The sequence below is a fragment of the Oncorhynchus keta genome, chromosome 17, assembly GCF_023373465.1.
Source record: "Oncorhynchus keta strain PuntledgeMale-10-30-2019 chromosome 17, Oket_V2, whole genome shotgun sequence".
Lineage (NCBI taxonomy): Eukaryota > Metazoa > Chordata > Actinopteri > Salmoniformes > Salmonidae > Oncorhynchus > Oncorhynchus keta.
In genome coordinates this window covers 857,045-880,224 of record NC_068437.1, presented here as the reverse complement: position 1 = coordinate 880,224, position 23,180 = coordinate 857,045, and the positions used below count along the sequence as shown (strand labels likewise).

General features: G+C 43.7%; 1 protein-coding gene across 5 annotated transcripts in view; it reads right to left on the bottom strand.

The window, feature by feature from the left end:
- The window catches only part of brsk2a (BR serine/threonine kinase 2a), a 433,387-nt gene that overhangs the window by 93,798 nt on the left and 316,409 nt on the right, over nucleotides 1–23,180 (bottom strand). For all 5 annotated transcript variants that reach the window (XM_052465216.1, XM_052465218.1, XM_052465220.1 and 2 more), the window contains exons 5-6: nucleotides 20,713–20,829; nucleotides 110–143 (exon numbers count right to left, since the gene is read on the bottom strand). In XM_052465216.1, coding sequence (XP_052321176.1) covers nucleotides 110–143; nucleotides 20,713–20,829 — 151 coding nt within the window. The remainder of the gene's footprint in view (nucleotides 1–109; nucleotides 144–20,712; nucleotides 20,830–23,180) is intronic.

Genomic DNA, 23,180 nt, shown 5'->3' with positions numbered 1-23,180 from the left:
AGTCTGAATACCAACTACTGAGAAGTGCGTGGGAAAGGAAATCATAGGAAAGGCATACAGTTCCTAGGACAGAATCGTGCCCTTGAAGAGTAAACTAATGCATACTCACCCTTATAACCTCTGGGCATGCATAGTGTGGAGATCTGTGAAGAGACACATAAAACAACGTTTATTGGCAAAATTCTACGTGGCAACATCAAATGCAAAAAAATCCCACTAAGAAACGGCGCATAGAAACTTTATTCCGTATATAAGTGCACTACTGTTGTTTAGAGACAGTTCTGGTCCAAAGTAATTCCCCACCATATATATTGAATAAGGTGTCATTTGAAACATCCATCGCTTTCACTTTGTTATCACCCAACGTACTATGTGATTGTGAAGGAGAAACAATTGATTTTACAGGATCCATCTTTCAGTCTTTACTGTGAGTTTTTTTAAATGATTTAACTAGGCTAGTCAGTTAAGAACAAATTCTTATTTTCAGTGAAGGCCTAGGAACAGAGGGTTAACTGCCTGTTCAGGGGTAGAATGACAGATTTGTACCTTGTCAGCTCGGGGGTTTGAACTTGCAACCTTCCGGTTAATAGTCTAACGCTCTAACCACTAGGCTACCCTGCCGTTTACACAGCATTCCCATGTGGATTGTACAGTCTGCACTTTGCAGGGTTGTAAACCTCACTTATATGATGGCTTACGCATAAACACTCACACAAATTACAACCAACAGAAACCATTCTTGGAACCTTTCAATTTTGCTGCTTTTTGACATTTTACAATGGTTTCACTTTGTTATTACCCCAGGGAGTATGTGATTGTGAAAGAAGAAGCAAGTGATTTTCCAGACACTATATTTCATCAGCAAGTCAATGGGGATTGCGTCAGACATTTCTATTATGATGTCACCATATAATAGATTGCAGAGCATTCGATTTGCCCCCCAGCTCTGCAAAAACCATTTTGACAACCGAGTGCCGTTTTCAAGGGATTGTTAAATAAATGTTAACTATTTCGTTGTAATATCATAGTCAGAACTACAAATTGTATTCAATTATTCAATGCAAAACACATTTTGCTATATCATCAGAGTTATACAGCAAATAACTGCATGCTTCTCATGATCAGTAAACATCAGTTGATCATGCAATTTCAGTTAGGTTAATTGGATATATAACAAGTATGAGTGGTTTAGATTCATGTTCCATCCTTTGTAGGCTCTGCCTGTCAAGCAGCAGAACATGCAGATGGGCTTATTTGCTGATGTACTGTTAGCTGGTAATGTTTACTTTGCAACCTACCAGTAGAAACTTTGTACAGTTGGCTAAACAGTGGTAAGTAGACCAAATGCACTTTTTCTCCAACCAACATATGCTTCCTAGTGAACTTAGCTAACATGATCAACATGGTCTTTCACAGCTAAAATAGTCATCCCGGAATCGCCTCTTCACTGTTGATGTTGAGACTCGTGTTTTGAGGATACTATTTAATGAAGGTGCCAGTTGAGGACTTGTGACACTCTAATGTACTTGTCCTCTTGCTCAGTTGTGCACCGGGGCCTCCCACTCCTCTTTCTATTCTGGTTAGAGCCTGGTTTGCGCTGTTCTGTGAAAGGAGTAGTACACGGCGTTGTACGAGATCTTCAGTTTCTTGGCAATTTCTCGCATGGAATAGCCTTCATTTCTCAGAACAATAATAAACGGAAGAGTTTCAGAAGAAAGTTCCTTTGTTTCTGGCCATTTTGAGCCTGTAATCAAACCCACAAATGCTGATGCTCCAGATACTCAACTAGTCTAAAGAAGGCCTGTTTTATTGCTTCTTTAATCAGGAAAACAGTTTTCAGCTGTGCTAACATGATTGCGAAAGGGTTTTCTAATGATCAACTAGCCTTTTAAAATTATAAAATTGGATTAGCTGACACAACGTGCCATTGGAGCACAGGAGTGATGGTTGCTGATAATGGACCTCTGTATGCATATGTAGATATTCAATAAAAAAAATCTGTCATTTCCAGCTACAATAGTCATTTACAACATTAACAATGTCTATACTGTATTTCTGATCAATTTGATGTTATTTTAAAATGGACAATTTTTAAAATGTTCTTTCAAAAACAAGGACATTTCTAAGTGACCCCACATTTTTCAAAGGTAGTGTATATTCAATGTATGTAATGGATATATGAGTACAAAATGCTTGAGGAAACATTTGTTCTTAAAGTCTCCAAAGAAGGATGGATTTTTTTAAATGGCCATTTATTCATTTTTATTTTTTATTTTTACCTTTATTTAACTAGGCAAGTCAGTTAAGAACAAATTCTTATTTTCAATGACGGCCTAGGAACAGTGGGTTAACTGCCTGTTCAGCAACCTTCCGGTTACTAGTCCAACGAGTCCCATGATTTCTTACCCTGTAAGCAAGGGTTCCACTAAACAGATTTTTCCAACCATCTGGTCAAGTCAGACTAGTTACACAATCAAGGAGCAGAAGAAAGAAGTATGCATTGTTAGAGAATATTAGTGTACTGTATTTGAATAGGACCAGTGTTTGCATATGGATGCTAGCTGTAAGTCAAATTAACAGACTCATGCGACCTCAACTAGGGCCTTGCTCATTAGGGCATGCAACAGAAAATGTTTTGATTACTCCCTGTTTGTCTGTTTTCTTCTGTTTAGTGCCTAATGAACACAACCCAGTGAGGTGACATCTAAGTGACGTTTGCCCTCCCACCACTCCTGTTCCTGTATTGCATCGTCTAACTAGCAGGATATTGGATCCTACTGAAAGCTTCTATCACAGGCCTGTAAACACAGAGCCCATTAGCTGCCCATGAATAACACTGTTGACAGCTGAACTTCCTGCCTGACGCACTGTCAGGTGTGCTGATAATGAACCTCGCCACCGGGTCGATGTTGTTCGGCAATAATGCAAACAAGCACCTTATGCAAATACGTCCGTCGTGATTGCAGATGTCATACTGCATTATGCAAATGAGTGAGAGAGAACACCCGCTCGCTGATACACTAGGTTAAGCCGAGGCAAATGTTAAAACACACAAAAAAATCAGAGAAGCCTGGGTGAATGGGAGCTGGTTATCTGCGTACGTAGGTGGCTTGCAGGGAATCTAAGGAACAGAGAACTACAAATAATTTGTATTTTTTGTTTGGAGATGGATATTAATTTGTCAGATACAAGGACAGCTGTGGAATTTTTCTGTGTCCACTCCTCTCTCCGGACCTGGGATGAAAGACTTTAAAAATCTCATCAAATACTTTGAGCCTGCTTGGAGTGTCAGATGGCCGATGTTTTGCAGTTTTCGTTTATTAAAATCCTTACGAGTCGATTGACCCACCCATGCGTCAATTTAATTAACATATTAACAAAATCCCCATTATAAATTCAAGATAGAGATATCTGTTTTTTTGCATTGGTTGCTTCCCAATCCACCACCTCCGCCTATGTCCGCATCATGCATTTGCGGTGGAAAGTGGTTAGCGTGTTGGACTAGTACCCGAGAGGTCGCAAGTTCAAATCCCTGAGCTGACAAGGTACAAATCTGTCGTTCTGCCCCTGAACAAGGCAGTTAACCCACTGTTCCTAGGCCGTCATTGAAAATAAGAATTTGTTCTTAACTGACTTGCCTAGTAAGAGGTAAAAATAAATTAAATAAAAATGTTTCTCAAATATCAAATTTCAAAGGTTAGGTGTTAACTACGAATGTTTAAGGTAAGGGATAGGCTTAAACCAAAAATATCAAAAACACTGTTCTATTGTTGGATTCAAATATGCAACCTTTGGAATCAGAGGCAGATGCTTACACACATCCACAACAACCAAAACTGAAACCTATTTGAAGGCAACAGTGCTAACCCCTAGTGGCTGGATTCCACATCTCCCAATGTCCTCAGACATGAAGGTGGACATTTGCCCCAATCTGAGGTCCTGAGTGCTCTGGAGCAGGATCTAATCAAGGATCTCTCTGTACTTTGCTCTGTTCATCTTTACCTCGATCCTGACTAGTCTCCCAGTGCCTGCCGCTAAAAAACATTCCCACAGCATGATGTTGTCACCGTAGGGATGGTGCCTGGTTTACTCTAGACGTGACACTTGGCATTCAGGACAAAGAATTTAATCTTGGTTTCATCAGACCAGAGAATCTTGTTTCTCACAGTGTGAGAGTCCTTAGAGGCATTTGGGCAAACTCCAAGCTGGCTGTCATGTGCCTTTTACTGAGGAATAAAGGCCTTATTGGTGAAGTGCTGCAGAGATGGTTGTCCTTCTGGAAAGTTCTCCAATTTCCACAGAGGAACTCTGGAGCTCTGTCAGAGTGACCATTGGGTTCCTGACCAAGGCCTTTCTGCCCCGATTGCTCAGTTTGGCCAGGCAGCAAACTCTAAGAAGCATCTTGGTGTTTCCAAAATTCTTACTTTTAAGAATGATGGAGGCCACTGTGTTCTTGGGGACATTCAATGCTGCAGAAACGTTTTAGTACCCTTCAGTAGATCTGTGCCTCGACACAATCCTGTCTCGGAGCTCTACGGACAATTCCTTCGACCTCATGGCTTGGTTTTTGGTCCGGCATGCACTGTTAACTGTGGGACCTTATATAGACAGGTGTGTGCCTTTACAAAATATGTCCAATAAAGTAAACAAAAAAGTGTTAAGTGATGCCTAGAAAGCCGGTAACTTAGACATCCGGAGCTGGTGAACGAAATGAGTAGCTGTACCGGGAGGATCCATGACAGGATCCATCTTTATCTACACCAAGCATTTCCCTTAGATTTCCCTTAGATTTTGTTTTATAGGTAAGATAGAAAGGCCCCTAAAGCAACTGCCAGGGCTGGCCACAAGCGCATTTACTATATAATAGTAGAGTAGACATGGCTGAGATAATATGGTTGGAGTATAACTGTTTTGATATTTCTAGGGATTTTCAGTGAACGGACAAAGAGTTGACAGCTAGCTTCTTGTCTAACATTCTCCATTGTCTACTTGCCTTTTCTCAGAATGACCACACACACACACACACACACACACACACACACACACACACACACACACACACACACACACACACACACACACACACACACACACACACACACACACACACACACACACACACACACACACACACACACACACACACACACACACACACACACACACAGCCAGGCTGGCACACACACATGCAGTACCAGTCAAAAGTCTGGACAAACATACTCATTCAAGGGTTTTTCTTTATTTTTAATATTTTCTACATTGAACAATAATAGTGAAGACATCAAAACTACAAAATAACACATGTAATCATGTAGTAACCTAAAAAGTGTTAATCAAATAAAAATATATTTTATATTTGAGATTTTTCAAAGTAGCCACCCTTTGCCTTGATGACAGCTTTGCACACTCTTGGCATTCTCTCAACCAGCTTCATGAGGTAGTCACCTGGAATGCATTTCAATTAACGGGTGTGCCTTGTTAAAAGTTAATTTGTGAAATTTCTATCCTTCTTAATGCGTTTCAGCCAATCCGTTGTGTAGTGACAAGGTAGGGATGGTATACAGAAGCACTATTTGGTCAAAGACCAAGTTTATATTATTGCAAGAACATCTCAAAAAAGCTAAGACAAATGACAGTCCATCATTATGTTAAGACACGAAGGTCAGTCAGTACAGAAAAAGTCAAGAACTTTTAAAGTTTCTTCAAGTGCAGTCGCAAAAACCATCAAGCGGTATGATGAAACTGGCTCTCATGAGGACCGCCACAGGAAAGGAAGACCCAGAGTTACCTTTGCTGCAGAAGATAAGTTCATTAGAGTTACCAGCCTCAGAAATTGCAGCCCAAATAAATGCTTCAAAGGTTTGAAGTAACGGACACATCTCAACATCAACTCTTCAGATGAGACGGTGTGACTCAGGCCTTCATGGTCAAATTGCTGCAAAGAAACCACTACTAAAGGACACCAATTAGAAGAAGCGACTTGCTTGGGCCAAGAAACACGAGCAATGGGCATTGTAGAAATCTGTCCTTTGGTCTGAAGTGTCCAAATTTGAGATTTTTGATTCCAACCTCTGTGTCTTTGTGAGATAGAGTAGGTGAACAGATGATCTCTGCATGTGTGGTTCCCACCGTGAAGAATAGAGGAGGAGGTATGATTTTGTGGGGGTGCATTCCTGGTGACGCTGTCTGTGATTTATTCAGAATGCAATGCAAACTCAACCAGCATGGCTACCACAGCATTCTGCAGGGATACGCCATCCCATCTGGTTTGCGCTTAGTGGGACAATCATTTGTTTTCCAACAGGACAATGAACCAACACACCTCCAGGCTGTGTAAGGGCTTTTTGACCAAGAAAGAGAGTGATGGAGTGCTACATGAGATGACCTGGCCTCCACAATCACCTGATGTCAACCCAATTGAGATGGTTTGGGATGAGTGGGACCGCAGAGTAAAGGAAAATAAGCAAACAAGCGCTCAGAATATGTGGGAACTCTGCCTGTTCAGGGGCAGAATGACAGATTTGTACCTTGTCAGCTCGGAGGTTTGAACTTGCAACCTTCTCCTTCAAGACTGTTGGAAAAGCATTCCAGGTGAAACTGGTTGAGAGAATGCCAAGAGTGTGCAAAGCGATCATCAAGGCAAAGGATGGGTATTTTGAAAAATCAAGAATCTAAAATATATTTTGATTTGTTTTTTTGGGCTAGACGTGCCGCTAGCAACATCCGGTGAAATTGCAGTGCACGAAATTCAAAATACAATAATCATAATATGAAACATTCATGAATAAACAAGTGTCATACATAATTTAAAAGTGTAACTTCTTGTTAATCCAACCACTTTGTCAAATTTCAAAAAGGCTTTACGGCGAAAGCATACCATGCGATTAGCTGAGGCCCCGCATACAAAACATTAAAAACATTTTCCAAACCAGCAGAGGCATCACAAAAGTCAGAAATAGCATTACATTTTTTTTTTAAATAACCATATTCCTCTGTTTGCAATCCCAAGGGTCCCAGCTACATAACAAATGGTTGTTTTGTTCCATAAAGTCCTTCATATCCCACAAAAGTCAGTTTAGTTGGCGCGCTTGATTCAGTAATCCACCTGTTCCACTCGTTCAAAATGCATACAAAGGAATCCCAAAAGTTACCAATAAACTTCGTACAAACAAGTCTAACAACGTTTCTAATCAATCCTCAGGTACCATAATATGTAAATAAACAATCAAATTGAAGACGGAGAATAGTGTGTTCAATACCAAAGATGAATAACGAAGTGCGCGCCCTTGTCCATGCGAGCCACAACTCTACAGTCAAAATGCGAGCCACCTTGAAAAACTACAAATTATAGCTACTTTTTCAAAAATCAAGCCTGAAACACTTTCTATAGACTGTTGACATCTAGTAGAAGCCATAGGAACTGCAATCTGGGAGGATTTCAATAGATTTTCCCATAGATGGGTGGTCACCTCAAAAATGGATTCTCCTCGGGTGTTTGACTGCCATATCAGTTCTGTTATACTCACAGACATTTTTTTTAACAGTTTTAGAAACTTCAGAGTGTTTTCTAGCCAATGCTACCAATTATATGCATATCCTAGCATATCCGAATACTGCCCCCTATCCCTAAGAAGTTAAAACTTCTTATGGCTAGGGGTTCTGCTAGCGGCACCCCTCGACAACATTCCTCTGAAAAGGCAGCGCGCAAAATTCAAAAATATTTTTTTGAAATATAGACCTTTCACACATTAACAAGTGCAATACACCAAATGAAAGATACACTTCTTGTTAACTAGATCATTACCACCAACCCTGGACTGTCTTATCTCACTACGCACATCTGGTTCCCATTCCCCAATTAGTATGTGTATACATGTGCCCTCTGTTTCCCATTGTCCTTGTCGTTTATTGTCCCATGTCCGTTGCCGCTTTGATGGCGCACTAGCGAGATGCAAGGGATTCCTTCTGCAATACGACCTGTACCTCGCTCGCAACACGAGGCTGTCTCCGGGAGAGACCGGGTCGCCAATGTCATCTCTGCACTGACCGGACGGGCCCTGGATTGGGGTGCTGCAGTCTGGGAAATGGGCGGACCCGAGGTCGAGACCTGCGAGTGCTTCACCCTCCTCTTCCGCTCTGCGTTTGATCATCCGGTGGAGGGTCGAAAGAGGGGTGAGCCCGTACTCTGACTACGCCAGGGATCTAGGACCGCCAAGGCAGCAGCTACTCTTCCCGGGGTCCAGCAAAATTATTGCAGTTTATACAATTAAAAAAAAAACTACAATACATTCAGACTGTGTGCCCTAAGGCCCATACTCCACCGCTGCCACATATTAACAGAATCGTGTGTGTGTATCGTGTGTGTGTATGCTCCTATGTTTGTGTTGCTTCACAGTCCCCGCTGTTCCATAAGGTGTATTTTTATCAGTTTATTTTATGAAATGTTACTGCTTGCATGAGTTACTTGCATGCTTCTTTGGATGGCGGAGGTGGAGAGGGAGGGGGCATTCGAGACACTGAAGGTACGCTTCACCACTGCTCCCGTGCTCGCACATCCCGATCCATTCACTCCCCTTCATCGTCGAGGTGGATGCCTCCGAAGTAGGAGTCGAGGCAGTGCTGTTCTAGTGCACCATAATCCCTCCAGAACCCCTTCGCACTACCCTCTGTAGTGGCTTGCGGTCGGAGGCCAAACAGTTGCCATACCAGGCAGTGATGCAACCAGTCATGCTCTCGATGGTGCAGTTGTAGAACCTTCTGAGGAACCAAGACAAATCTTTTCAGTCTCCAGCGGGGGAATAGGTTTTGTAGTGCCATCTTCAAGACTGACTTGGTGTGCTTGGACCATGTTAGTTTGTTGGTCAACCTGTTCCACTGCAGCCCCGTCGAATGGGGCGTGATTGGTCCTCTTTTTCCTGTTGTCCACAATCATGTCCTTTGACTTGATCACGTTGAGGGAAAGGTTGTTGTCCTGGCACCACAGGGCCAGGTCTCTGACCTCCTCCCTAAAGTCTCGTCATTGTCGGTGATCAGGCCTACCACAATGATAGTGTTGGAGTCGTGCCTGGGCGTGCAGTCAAGAGTGAACAGAGAGTACTGTAGGGGGCTGAGCACGCACCCCTGAGGTGCCACTGTGTTGAGGGTCAGCGTGGCGGATGTGTTATTACCTACCCTTACCACCTGGTGGCGGCCCGTCAGGAAGTCCAGGATCCATTTGCAGAGGGAGGTGTTTAGACCCAGGGTCCTAAGCTTACTGATGAGCTTGAGGGCACTATGGTGTTAAACGCTGAGCTATAGTCAATGAATAGCATTCTCACATACAGTAGGTGTTCTTTTTGTCCAGGTGGGAAAGGGCTGTGTGGAGCGGAATAGAGATTGCATCATCTGTGGACATTTTGGGGCAGTATGCAAATTGGAGTGGGTCTAGGGTTTCTGGGATGATGGTATTGATGTGAGCCATGACCAGGCTTTCAAAGCACTTCATGACTACAGACGTGAGAGCTATGGGTGGGTAGTCATTTAGGTAGATTACCTTTGTGTTCTTGGGCACGGGCACGATGGTGGTCTGCTTGTTATTAAACATGTTTGTATTACAGACTCAGATTACAGAGGTTGAAAATGTCAGTGAAGACACTTGCCAGTTGGTCAGCGCATGCTCGCAGTACACGTCCTGGAAATCCGTCTGGCACTGCGGCCTTGTGAATTTTGACCTGTTTAAAAGGTCTTACTCACATCGGCTGCGGAGAGCGTGATCGCTGTTCTTCCGGAACAGCTGGTGGTCTCATGCATGTTTCAGTGTCATTTGCCTCGAAGCGAGCATAGAATGTGATTTAGCTTGTCTGGTACTCCCCAATGCCATGAGAGGAATTCCGGAACATATTGGATGTCTTTCTTCTCTGGGCTTGGTTACATACAGTGACTTCCCTTCCTCTGATGATCCCCTCCTGTTAGTATCGGTTGCATTCAAAGTCGTAAATATCTGTGCTAGTAAAACAGACATGTAGCTTAGCATCGGCATCATCTGACCACTTTTTTTATTGATTTATTACCTGGTGCTACCTGCATTTTAGCTTGTTAGCAGGGAGCAGGGGGATAGAATTATGTTCAGATTTGCATATATGGAGGTTGAGGAAGAGCTTTGTATGCGTCTCTGTGTGTGGAGTATAGGTGGTCCAGAGTTATTTTTCCTCTGGTTGCACATTTAACATGCTGATAGAAATTTGGTAAAATGGATTTAAGTTTCCCTGCTTTAAAGTCCCCATCTACTAGGAGTGCCACCTCTGGTTGAGCGTTTTCTTTTTTGCTTTTGGCGGAATACAGCTCATTCAATGCTGTGTTGGTACCAGCCCCTGACTGTGGTGGGGTATAAACAGCTGCAAAGAATACAGATGAAAACTCTCTCGGTTAAGTAGTATGGTCTATAGCTTATCATGAGATACTCTTGAACGGTTTAGTTTTTTGAACTTGAACGGTTTAGTTGCGATGCTGTGGAGTTAGTGCACACATGGGCCCTGCAGAGCCACGACTCCATAAAGCATAAGATGTTACAGTTTTTAATGTCCCGTTGGTAATTTATTCTTCCGCGCAACTCGATTTTATTTTCCAAGGATTACGTTTGCTAGCAGAATGGAGGGAAGTGGGGGTTTATACGACCGCCTACGAATTCTCAGAAGGCAGCACCCCCTTCGGATCCTGTTTCTCTGCCTCCTCTTCACGCAGATCACAGGGATCAGGGACTGTTTCCGAGGAAGCGGTATATCCTTCACGTCGGGCTCGTCAGAGTCGTGAAGGGAAAAAAATGTTTTTTACCTTCATTTGCATGCGGGAGCGTAATCATCGCCTGACACGAATTAGCATAACGCAACGGACATAAATATCCCTAGAAAATATTCCTAATCATGAAAATCACAAATGAAATATATTGAGACACAGCTTAGCCTTTTTTTAATCACCCTGTCATCTCAGATTTTCAAAATATGCTTTACAGCCAAAGCTAGACAAGCATTTGTGTAAGTTTATCGATAGCCTAGCATAGCATTTTGTCCAGCGAGCAGCAGGTTACTTGGTCACGGAAATCAGAAAAGCAATCAAATTAAATCGTTTACCTTTGATGAGCTTCAGATGTTTTCACTCACGAGACTCCCAGTTAGATAACAAATGGTCCTTTCTTCCAAAAATATTATTTTTGTAGGCGAAATAGCTCCGTTTGTTCTTTGGCTGAGAAATCGCCCGGAAATTGCAGTCACGAAAACTGCAAAAAATATTCAAAAATAGCTCCATAGTATTGACAGAAACATGGCAAACGTTGTTTATAATCAATCCTCAAGGTGTTTTTCTAATATCTATTCGATAATATATCCATCGGGACAATTAGTTTTTCAGTAGGACCGATTTGAGTAATGGCTACCTCTGTATTTTACGCGAGAGTCACCCTGGAAGCCATCAGGTGACCACTTGCGCAATCTAGCCGCTTACGTCTATTCTTCAACATAAATGCGTAAAACTACGTCACAATGCTGTAAACACCCTGGGGAATACGTAGAAAGCGTTATCTGGTTGATAGCTCATTCACAGCTCAATAGGTACTCATTGGAATGCAGCGTTTTCAAAACCTGGGGCACTTCCGGATTGGATTTTTCTCAGGCTTTCGCCTGCAACATCAGTTCTGTTATACTCACAGACAATATCTTTACAGTTTTGGAAACGTTAGAGTGTTTTCTATCCTAAGCTGTCAATTATATGCATATTCTAGCATCTTGTCCTGACAAAATATCCAGTTTAAAACGGGAACTTTTTTTTCCAAAAATGAAAATACTGCCCCTAGAGTCGCAAGACGTTTTAACTAGGCAAGTAAGTTAAGAACTAATTCTTATTTTCAATGACTGCCTAGGAATAGTGGGTTAACTGCCTGTTCAGGGGCAGAACGACAGATTTGTACCTTGTCAGCTCAGGGATTTGCAACCTTTCGGTTACTAGTCCATCGCTAACCACTAGGCTACCCTGTCACCACAGATTCTGCTAGTCCGTGGTGAATAATCGCAGTCCTGATGTCCAGAAGGTTTTTCAGTCATAAGAAATGGTAGAGGCAACATTATGTAAGGGCTTGACGTAATTTCCGGTCACAACTTGTTTATGTGCTGCTGGCGGTTTATTGCTAACCTTACTTTTCTACCTGCCAACATCACGGTTTTTACTTTTTAATGACATTTATATATTTACATTTTTTTCCCTCGCTCTACTTCTTTCATTCAAATTTTTCACCCCGGAAGCTTTATCTGGATGTGGTTCATCAGGACCTCCACCAGCCGAAGATAAGTAGTAACATTAAAACCTGTTAAGGCTAGGCATAATACTGCCCCCTTTGGATGAATTGCGTGCCCATAGTAAACAGAAATAAAATCTGTCCAAAATTGCTAATATATGCATATAATAATTACTATTGGATAGAAAACACTCTAAAGCTTCTTAAACAGTTTGAATTATGTCTGTAAGTATAGCAGAACTCACAGGGCAGGCAATCTCCCAAACTAGTTTTGGAATCCTGAAACTTGGGGGCAACTTTGACATCATCCCTTCCCAACCAGCTATGGATCTGGAGACACTTTCTATGTCTTCCACTAGATGTCCTCATTCAGTAGAGCATTTAATTGTGCAAATCCCGCGAGCTTTGACCCTTTGGGAGGCAAAAGAGTGGGTGTCGCGAGAAAATACATGTGTGTTAGGGCGCGAATTGGACACAGACCTTCCTCTGTTCCAGCTTGCCTGAGAAGAAGTACGATTGTCCTGTTGAATTGAGAATTGTTTTGTACGTTTATAACATCCTAAAGCTTGATTCTGCACTTAGTTTGACCAGTTTAGTCGACATATAATATGTAATTTTGAAGTTTTGATGCGCAACTGTTCGGGACCAGAAGTCATTTTGGGTGCATTTCAGCTGAAAGTGGTAGCAGATGCTACTATAAGGACACGAACTGAAACAAAATGATGTATTGGGTAAGTATGACTCCTTCCACTACATTCTGATCGAAGACCATCAAAGGTAAGAGAATATTTATGTTGTAATTTTGTATTTCTGTTGACTCCAACATAGCGGAGAAATGTTGCTTACGTCAGCACCGTCTCAGATTATTGCATAGTGAACTAATTCTGTAACGTTAAAAATAAATGTGACACAGCGGTTGCATTAAGAAGCAGTGTATCTTTCTAACTATATGTAGAACATGTATATTTAGTCAAAGTTTATGATGTGTATTTCTGTTATCGGGCGGAGCTATCTTTAATTTCTCCTGACATTTTTGAGCATTTTCTGAACATGGCGTCAATGTAAACAGAGATTTATGGATATAAATGGCATATTATTGAAAAAAAACATAAATGTACCGTGTAACATGTCCTATTACTGTCATCTGATGAAGATTTTCAAAAGGTTAGTGAATTATTTTTATTTTAATCCTGCGTTTGTGATTGCATCTTTTGTTCAACAAAATGGCTGTATATCGTCTGTGTCTTTGTGGTGGTTTGACATAAATATGTGCTATGTTTCCGCCGTAAAACATTTTAGAAATCTGACACGCTGGGTAGATGAACAAGGTGTTTATCTTTCATTTGAGCTATTGGACTTGTTAATGTGTGGAGCTTAAATATTTCTAGGAATATTTTAGCATTCTGTGCGCCACCGTTTCAGTTGAGCGGTACCCTCTCGGGATCCTGTACCGTTAACATTATTTCTTCTAATTGCAGTCGCTGTACTCATAATATACAGGAGAACGGTTGCCTTATGGCAAGGATAGCTGTGTTGCAAGCCCAGCTTCAGATGCAATCATTAGGCAAGGGTAATTTAAGTGTAGGAATGGATGAAACAGCGTCTGTGCCACAAATAAGTACAGATAGTAGTATAAATCCCCTCGCACAGTCCCCACAGCCGGACAATTTTCTCATGGCTTCTGGAAGGAAATGCAGTGGGAATGCTCAAACGGTGTTACTCATCAGTTTGGAAACCCAAATTGGTCTACACGGACAAGTTCTGGCCTAGTTTAGATGAAACATGGTGAAGCCCCAAACTTGCCATCTCTGGAAGCCTGTGTTTAAGACATAAGTAAGTGGATGGTGGCAAACGTTCTACTTTTAAACTTAGACAAAACAGAGATGCTAGTTCTAGGTTCCAAGAAACAAAGAGATCTTCTGTTAAATCTGACAATTCATCTTGATGGTTGTATAGTTGTCTCAAATAAAACTGTGAAGGACCTCGGCATTACTCTGGACCCTAATCTCTCTTTTTACGAAAATATCAAGACTGTTCCAAGGACAGCTTTTTTCTATATACGTAACATTGCAAAAATCAGAAGATTTCTGTCCAACAATGACGCAGAAAAATGAATCCATGCTTTTGCCACTTCTATGTGAGTCTACTGCAATGCTCTACCTTCCGGCTACCCGGATAAAGCACTAAAGAAACTTCAGTTAGTGCTAAACACCACTAGAACCAAAAAATGTGATCATATTATCCCAGTGCTAGCCTCTCTACAATGTTTCCTGTTAAGGCTAGTGCTGATTTCAAGGTTTTACTGCTAACCTACAAAGCATTACATGAGCTTTTTCCTACCCATCTTTTTTTTTTGGTCCTGCTGTATATACCTACATGTACGCTATGGTCACAAGATGCAGGCATCCTTACTGTCACTAGAATTTCTAAGCAAACGGCTGGAGGCAGAGCTTTCTCCTATAGAGCTCCATTTTTATGGAATGGTCTGCCTATCCATGTGAGAGATGCAGACTTGGTCTCAACCCTTAAGTCTCATTGAAGACTCATCTCCTCAGTAGGTCCTATGATTGAGTGCAGTCTGGCCCAGAAGTGTGAAGGTGAACGGAAAGGCACTGGAGCAACGAACCGCCCTTGCTGTCTCTGCCTGGCCGGTTCCCCTCTCTCCACTGGGATTCTCTGCCTCAAACCCTATTACAGGGGCTGAGTAACTGGCTTACTGGTGCTCTTCCATGCCATCCCTAGGAGGGGTTCGTCACTTGAGTGGGTTAAGTCACTAATGTGATCTTCCTGTCCGGGTTGGCGCCCCCCTTGGGTTCGTGCCGTGGGGGAGATCTTCGTAGGCTATACTTGGCCTTGTTAGTAAGTTGGTAAGTTGGTGGTAAAATATATTCCTCTAGTGGTGTGGGCTGTGCTTTGGCAAAGTGGGTGGGGTTATATCCTGGCTGTTTGGCCCTGTCTGGGGGTATCGTCGGACGGGGCTACAGTGTCTCCCGACCCCTCCGGTCTCAGCCTCCTGTAATTATGCTGCAATAGTTTGTGTCGGGGGGCTATGTTCAGTCTGTTATATCTGGAGTATTTCTCCTGTCTTATCAGGTGTCCTGTATGAATTTAAGTATGCTCTCTCTTATTCTCTCTCTCTTTCTTTCTCTCGGAGGACCTGAGCCCTTGGATAATGCCTCAGGACTACCTGGCCTAATGACTCATTGCTGTCCCCAGTCCACCTGGTCATGCTGCTGCTCCAGTTTCAATTGTTCTGTCTGTGGCTGACCTGTTCACCGGACGCGGTACCTTTTCCCAGACCTGCTGTTTTCAACTCTCTAGTGACAGCAGGAGCTGTAGAAATACTCTGAAAGATCAGCTATGAAAAGCCAACTGACATTTACTCCTGAGGTGCTGACCTGTTGCACCCTCTACAACCACTGTGATTATCTATGAACATTTGAACATCTTGACCATGTTCTGTTATAATCTCCACCCGGCACAGCCAGAAGAGGACTGGCCACCCGTCATAGCCTGGTTCCTCTCTAGGTTTCTTCCTAGGTTCCGGCCTTTCTATGGAGTTTTACCTGGCCACCGTGCTTCTACAACTGCATTGCTTGCTGTTTGGGGTTTTAGGCTGGGTTTCTGTACAGCACTTTGTGACATCAGATTATGTAAGAAGGGCTCTATAGATATTTTTTGATTGATTGATGTACAAAATAAGTTTAAAAAATAAGTTACAAACAACGCAAATGAACAAACAAAAAAACATGGGGGCATCTTACACGGGACCAACACATTACAGTATTGTAAAAACACAACTGCCTTATCTATTGGGATCACAAATACAAAGCAAAATGCAGTGCTATCTGGCCCGAAATCAACAATACACTATGGCAAATTATGTGACTGTCACGTTCTGACCTTTATTTCCTGTGTTTTGTATTTAGTTAGTATGGTCAGGGCGTGAGTTGGGTGGGCAGTCTATGTTTGTTTTTCTAGGTTTTGGGAATTTCTATGTTTCGGCCTAGTATGGTTCTCAATCAGAGGCAGGTGTCATTGGTTGTCTCTGATTGAGAATCATACTTAGGTAGCCTGGGTTTCACTGTGTGTTTGTGGGTGATTGTTCCTGTCTCTGTCTTTGCACCAGATTTTAAGTTTTCACATTTCTTGTTTTTGTTAGTTTGTTCATGTGTAGTGATATATTAAAAAGAACCATGGACAATTACCACGCCGTGTATTGGTCCTCTGATCCGTTTCGCCTCTCCTCTTCGGAAGAAGAGGAGGAAATTCATTACAGAATCACCCACCAAAATCGGACCAAGCGGCGTGGTAAAGGACAGCGACGACAGCAGCATCAACAACAGAGGCCACCATCACAGGACTCCTGGACATGGGAGGAGATACTGAACGGAGAGGGACCCTGGGCACGGGCTGGGGAAAATCGCAGCCCCAAAGCAGAGCTGGAGGCAGCGAAAGCTGAGCGGCGGCAATATGAGGAGCCAGCACGGCAGTGCGACAGGTACGAGAGGCAGCCCCAAATTTTTTTTTTTTGGGGGGCACACGAGGTGTGGTACTAAGCCAGGTAGCAGACCTGAGCTCACTCCTCGTGTTCATGATAAGCAGCGCATTACTGGTCAGGCACCGTGTTATGCGGTTAAGTGCACGGTGTCGCCAGTGCGTGTCCATAGCCCGGTGCGCTATAGGGCAGCCCCGAGAGTGCCATGCGAGTGTGGGCATTGAGCCAGGGCGTATGGTGCCTGCTCAGCGGGTCTGGTCGCCGGTACGCAGTCTTGGTCCAGGTTATCCTGCGCCGGCTCTGCGTGCTGTGTCTCCGGGGCGCTGGGAGGGTGCAGTGCGTCCTCTGCCTGCGCTCCGCTCGTGCCGGGCAACTGTGGGAGTGGAGCCTAGGGGAGAGGTGCGTGTAGTAAGCACTAGATCTCCCGTGCTTACCCACAGCCCGGTTCAACCTGTGCCTGCACTCTGGAGGGTCCGGGCTAGAGTAGTTGTCCAGCCTGGGGAAGTGGTGCCAAGGTTGCGCACCAGAGCTCCAGTGCTCCCCACAGCCCGGTCTTTCAGGCTCCTCCTAACACCAAGCCTCCTGAAGGTCTCCCCAGCCTGGTGGTTCCTGTGGCAGCCCCACGCACCAGGCTGTCTCTCAGTCTCCTTCCTGCAGGTGCTCCCGCCTGTCCGGCGCCGCTGCCGGAGCGTCCCGCCTGTCCGGCGCCGCTGTCCGGCGCCGGAGGCGTCCCGCCTGTCCGGCGCCGCTGCCGGAGCGTCTCCCGCCTGTCCGGCGCCGCTGCCGGAGCGTCTCCCGCCTGTCCGGCGCCGCTGCCGGGCGTCTCCCGCCTGTCCGGCGCCGCTGCCGGAGCGTCTCCCGCCTGTCCGGCGCCGCTGCCGGAGCGTCTCCCGCCTGTCCGGCGCCGCTGCCGGAGCGTCTCCCGCCTGTCCGGCGCCGCTGCCGGAGCGTCCCGCCTGTCCGGCGCCGCTGCCGGAGCGTCCCGCCTGTCCGGCGCCGCTGCCGGAGCCTCCCGCCTGTCCGGCGCCGCTGCCGGAGCCTCCCGCCTGTCCGGCGCCGCTGCCGGAGCCTCCCGCCTGTCCGGCGCCGCTGCCGGAGCCTCCCGCCTGTCCGGCGCCGCTGCCGGAGCCCCTCAGCCCAGAGGCGCCAGAGCCCCTCAGCCCAGAGGCGCCAGAGCCCCTCAGCCCAGAGGCGCCAGAGCCCCTCAGCCCAGAGGCGCCAGAGCCCCTGCCCCTCTGTCCAGAGCTGCCCCTCTGTCCAGTGGGGTCATTGAGAGGGGTTGCCATGGTGAGAAAGCCACGGAGGCGGACAATAAGGCGGACTAAGACAATGGTGAAGTGGGGTCCGCGTCCCGCGCCAGAACCGCCACCGCGGACAGACGCCCACCCAGACCCTCCCCTATAGGTCAAGGTTTTGCGGCCGGAGTCCGCACCTTTGGGGGGGTACTGTCACGTTCTGACCTTTATTTCCTGTGTTTTGTATTTAGTTAGTATGGTCAGGGCGTGAGTTGGGTGGGCAGTCTATGTTTGTTTTTCTAGGTTTTGGGAATTTCTATGTTTCGGCCTAGTATGGTTCTCAATCAGAGGCAGGTGTCATTGGTTGTCTCTGATTGAGAATCATACTTAGGTAGCCTGGGTTTCACTGTGTGTTTGTGGGTGATTGTTCCTGTCTCTGTCTTTGCACCAGATAGGACTGTTTTGAGTTTTCACATTTCTTGTTTTTGTTAGTTTGTTCATGTGTAGTGATATATTAAAAAGAACCATGGACAATTACCACGCCGCGTATTGGTCCTCTGATCCGTTTCGCCTCTTCTCTTCGGAAGAAGAGGAGGAAATTCATTACAGTGACTATGATTAGGCACATTTATTGGGTTTATAAACGCTGATACTTTCGCGGCACAGTCGATGCCACGCAGGGCTACTGGCCAGAATGTTAAGGGTTCGCCGACACCCACAGACGAGCTCACTCTCCCTGCTTGTTTCATTACATTACAATCAGAGCTAGCTGCAGACAATGATCAGCTAGGGGGATATCAGATTTTCAACATTTTTATACCATGTTTACAGTTATATAAAATATATGCAATGGATTTTCCACCAACAGGGTTCTGTGCCAACCACACAAATGATAAATAAAGTATACCGACTTTGGGCACTTCAATATCATGGCATGACAATCTCCGAATGTCATTCAACTTTTTGTTGTTTTGTAACAGATGTCTCTGTCCATTCATTAATTGGCCACTGCACAGTTTGGATTGATTGGTATTATTTGTCACACAGATTAGTAGTGGTTTCTTTGCAGAATTTCAACCATGAAGGCCTGATTCACGCAGTCTCCTCTGAACAGTTGAGGTTGAGATGTGTCTGTTTCTTGAACTTTGTGAAACATTTATTTGGGTTGCAATCTGACGCTGGTAATTCTAATGAACTTATCCTCTGCAGCAGAGGTAACTCTGGACCTTCCTTTCCTGTGGCGGTGGTCCTCATGAGAGCGAGTTTCATCATAACGCTTAGTGGTTTTTGCAACTGCATTTGAAGAAACATTCAAAGTTTGACATTTTCCGATTTGACTGACCTTCATGTCTTAACAATGATGGACAGTAATTTCTCTTTGCTTATTTGAGCTGTTCTTGCAATAATATGGACTTGGTTATCACTCCTACCTTGTCAAAACACAACTGATTGGCTCAAACGCATTAAGAAGGAAAGAAATTCCACAAATTAAGGTTTAACAAGGAACACCTGTTAATTGAAATGCATTCCAGGTGAGTACCTCATGAAGCTGGTTGAGAAAATGCCAAGAGTGTGCAAATCTGTCATCAAGGCAAAGGTTGGCTACTTTGAAGAATCTAAAATGTTAAATATATTTTGATTTGTTTAACACTTTTTTGGCGATTCCATATGTGTTAGTTTTGATGTCTTCCCTATTATTCTACAATGTAGAAAATAATACCAATAAAGAACAACCCTTGAATGAGTAGGTGTGTGCAAACTTTTGACTGGTAATGTATGAGTGACTGTGTCCAATCAACCACAACCTGGTATTATATTGGGCACCTGCTGACCCCAAAAATATGTATTTTTTTTATTTTCTTATCAAGGACATGTAGTGCTAAATTTAAAAAGTTTAAGGAAATACAGTGAAGAGCCACATTACTACAAGACAAAACCGCTCACTCAATCAAGCATGATGGTCTTATCTTAAAAGTAGTGGAATGGGATTATTGTGTGAAGAATCCAATATTTTAACTTCTATGCAGCACAAATCACAATATTGTGGGAGTTGCCCCAATTGAGTATAATATGTTTGTCACGTTCTGACCTTAGTTCCTTTATTATGTATTTTTGTTAGTTTGGTCAGGGCGTGAGTTGGGGTGGGTAGTCTATGTTCTTTTTTCTATGTTGTGTTTATGTGTTTGGCCTGGTATGGTTCTCAATCAGAGGCAGGTGTCGTTCGTTGTCTCTGATTGAGAATCATACTTAGGTAGCCTGTTTTCCCCATTTTGGTTGTGGGCGTTTAATTTTCTGTTTAGTGTTTTTCTGCACCTTTACAAGACTGTTTTTTTTTTTAAGTTGTTGTTTTGTATTTCAGTGTTCCATTATTAAAATCATGAACCCGTACCACGCTGCACTTTGGTCCACACCTTCTTCCACCTACGAAAGCCATTACAATGTTTGAGAAGGTTTTAGTCCTAAGCAACATACACATTGTTTGAACTACAATAGACCAACATACACACGTAGCTACTATAGTATGTCAAAACTGTGTGCTGGAAAACCTTGGTAGAGCATGGGTGATGTAGGCACTGTGGTGCTCATGTGAATTTCCTTTCCGGCTTCAGACCAATGTCTACTTATCACTTAAAATGACATTTTTGTTTTCAATTGTTTTAGACTCCTGTGATGCTCTGTCCTTATACTCCTGTACTAACATTTTATTCTGTACTCACCCACAGCTGGTCTCCAGCAGACTGTCGCCAACCTGTAGAGAGGCCATGCCAAAGTCTGCTACCCTGATGTTGTTCTTCTCATCTAACAACAGGTTCTCTGGCTTCAAATCTCTGTGGCTGGGAGGGAGAGAGGGGACGAAGGACAGGGAGGGAGACAGAGTGAGAGAAAGCAAATGGTTAGCAAATGTACAATACATTGAGTATGAGCCAATGATGTTTTAGCTTTGGCATGAATCAAACATCCTATGGATTAGTGCACACACACACACACAGACATACACGAATGCTATCATTGAAGTTGTTTGTGGTGACAAGGGGCATCGTACAAAACAAAGTAATCAGTGATTGAATCGTCAATCAATCATCGAGTATTAATGCCAACGATGAATTTTCAAACCACCGCTTTACCCACGTGTATTCTGGCCCAACCCATCAGTTTCTGGACCAATCAGACGGCCGTGAATGTATTCACATTCAGTGAAGGTTCGGGGAGGTACTCAGATCCAGATACATTGTAGAGAAGAAGCTAACATCCGTGAGCGTGGCTTTGCGTTGCGTTTGCCCGCAGCAAGGAGCCTGGAGTAGCCAAGCAAATTCAGTCCATGAGTATGAGAAACCAATGAAACCTTCCACTACTACTAAAGTAATCACCGGTTAGAAATGAGTGAACAGGCAAAAACCATGTCTAAACAGTGACTTGTTCAGCGAAGAGCTAGTGAGGGATGCACTTTTAAGCAATTTGAATTTAGTGCACACCGTAATAAAACATTTTGCCCCATAGCAAAATGTTTTGTAATGGAAACGAAAAAACAAACATCGCTTATTGGACAATTCAGCTAGGTACCTCCTGTTTTCAGCCCAAGTCGTTCCTACTGAATACTACAATCCTGGTGTGGGAGACGACCGAGTATACAGCTGCTGTGTCCCTCTTGCCCATCTCTGAACAGGCCTTAAGACAGACAGCGAGAGAGACTCCAATGCTTCCCACAGTTGTGTCAAGTTGGCTGGATGTCATGTTCAGTGTGCAAAATCCAGAAGCGTTGCAGTTCTTGACACAAACCTGTGCGCATAGCACCTACTAGCATACCCCATTCAAAGGCACTTAAATATTTTGTCTTGCCCTCTGAATTGCACACATACACAATGCATGTCTCAATTGTCTCAAGGCTCAGTGGTGGAAAAAGTGTCCTATTGTCATACTTGAGTAAAAGTATAGATACCTTTTAATAGAAAGTTACTCAGTAAAATAGTGAAAGTTACCCAGTAAAATAGTACTTGAGTAAAAGTCTAAAAGTATTCAGTTTTAAATATACTTAGGTATCAAAAGTCAATGTAATCACTAAAATATACTTAAGTATCAAAAGTATATGTAAAAGTATAAATCATTTCAAATTCCTTATATGTAGCAAAGCAGACAACACCATTTTCTTGTTTTTAAAATGTATGGATAGCCAGGGGCATACTCCAACACTCCGATACTATTTACAAAAGATGCATTTGTGTTTAGTGAGCCTGCCAGACCATAGGCAGTAGGGATGACAACAACGTGTTGTCTTGATAAGTGTGAAAATTTCACAATTTTCCCGTCCTGCTAAGCATTCTAAATGTAAAGAATACTTTGGATTGTGAGGGAAAATGTATGGAGTAAAAAGGACAATATTTTATTTAGGAATGTAGTGAAGTAAAAGTTGTCAAAAATATAAATAGTAAAGTACAGTGCAGATACTCCAAAAAACGACTTAAGTAGTACTTTCAAGTATTGTTACTTAAGTACTTTACACCCCCGCAAAGGCTTAAATTCCTTCTTTAACCTCTCTCCTACTCTTCATCTACACTGATTGACGTGGATTTAACAAGTGATATCAATAAGGGATCTTAGCTTTCACCTGGATTCACCAGGTCAGTCTCTGTCATGGAATGAGCAGGTGATGGAAATGTTTTGTATACTCCGTGTAAGTAGATATGAAGAGCAGCAGATGTTGAACCCCTTTACAACTGGGATTGAGTGGCCACAGTGTTGGATGATGTGATCTTGAGGTTAAAGAGACATTTTGATGTGAGAACTTTCAAAGGCAGTGAGCCGTTTCTTGATAATCCGTTTAGCATCTATTACTGGTTAGCATTTTTCCCGAAACGACATCATACTGTGCTGCTGTGAGGATGTCTGCCAAGCCACAGCTGAGAGCTGTCTGACTATATGTGTGCGGCACATGCACAAAACACACTCAAGCACAAACACAGGCCCATGCAAACGCAAGCACGCATGTGCACGCACACACACTCTCTCTCTCTTTCTCTCCCTCTCTCTCTTCGTCTAGGCTGGTCTCGATACATTAAACAGATATGTATCTTTGCCGAGATCAGAGAGATGGTGAGAGATACTGCCACAGGACAGGATGTCAGGGTGTCATGGAAGCGCTTTAATCTTTCCCTGGGCTAATGATAGAGGGAGCAACAATGGCTGCCAT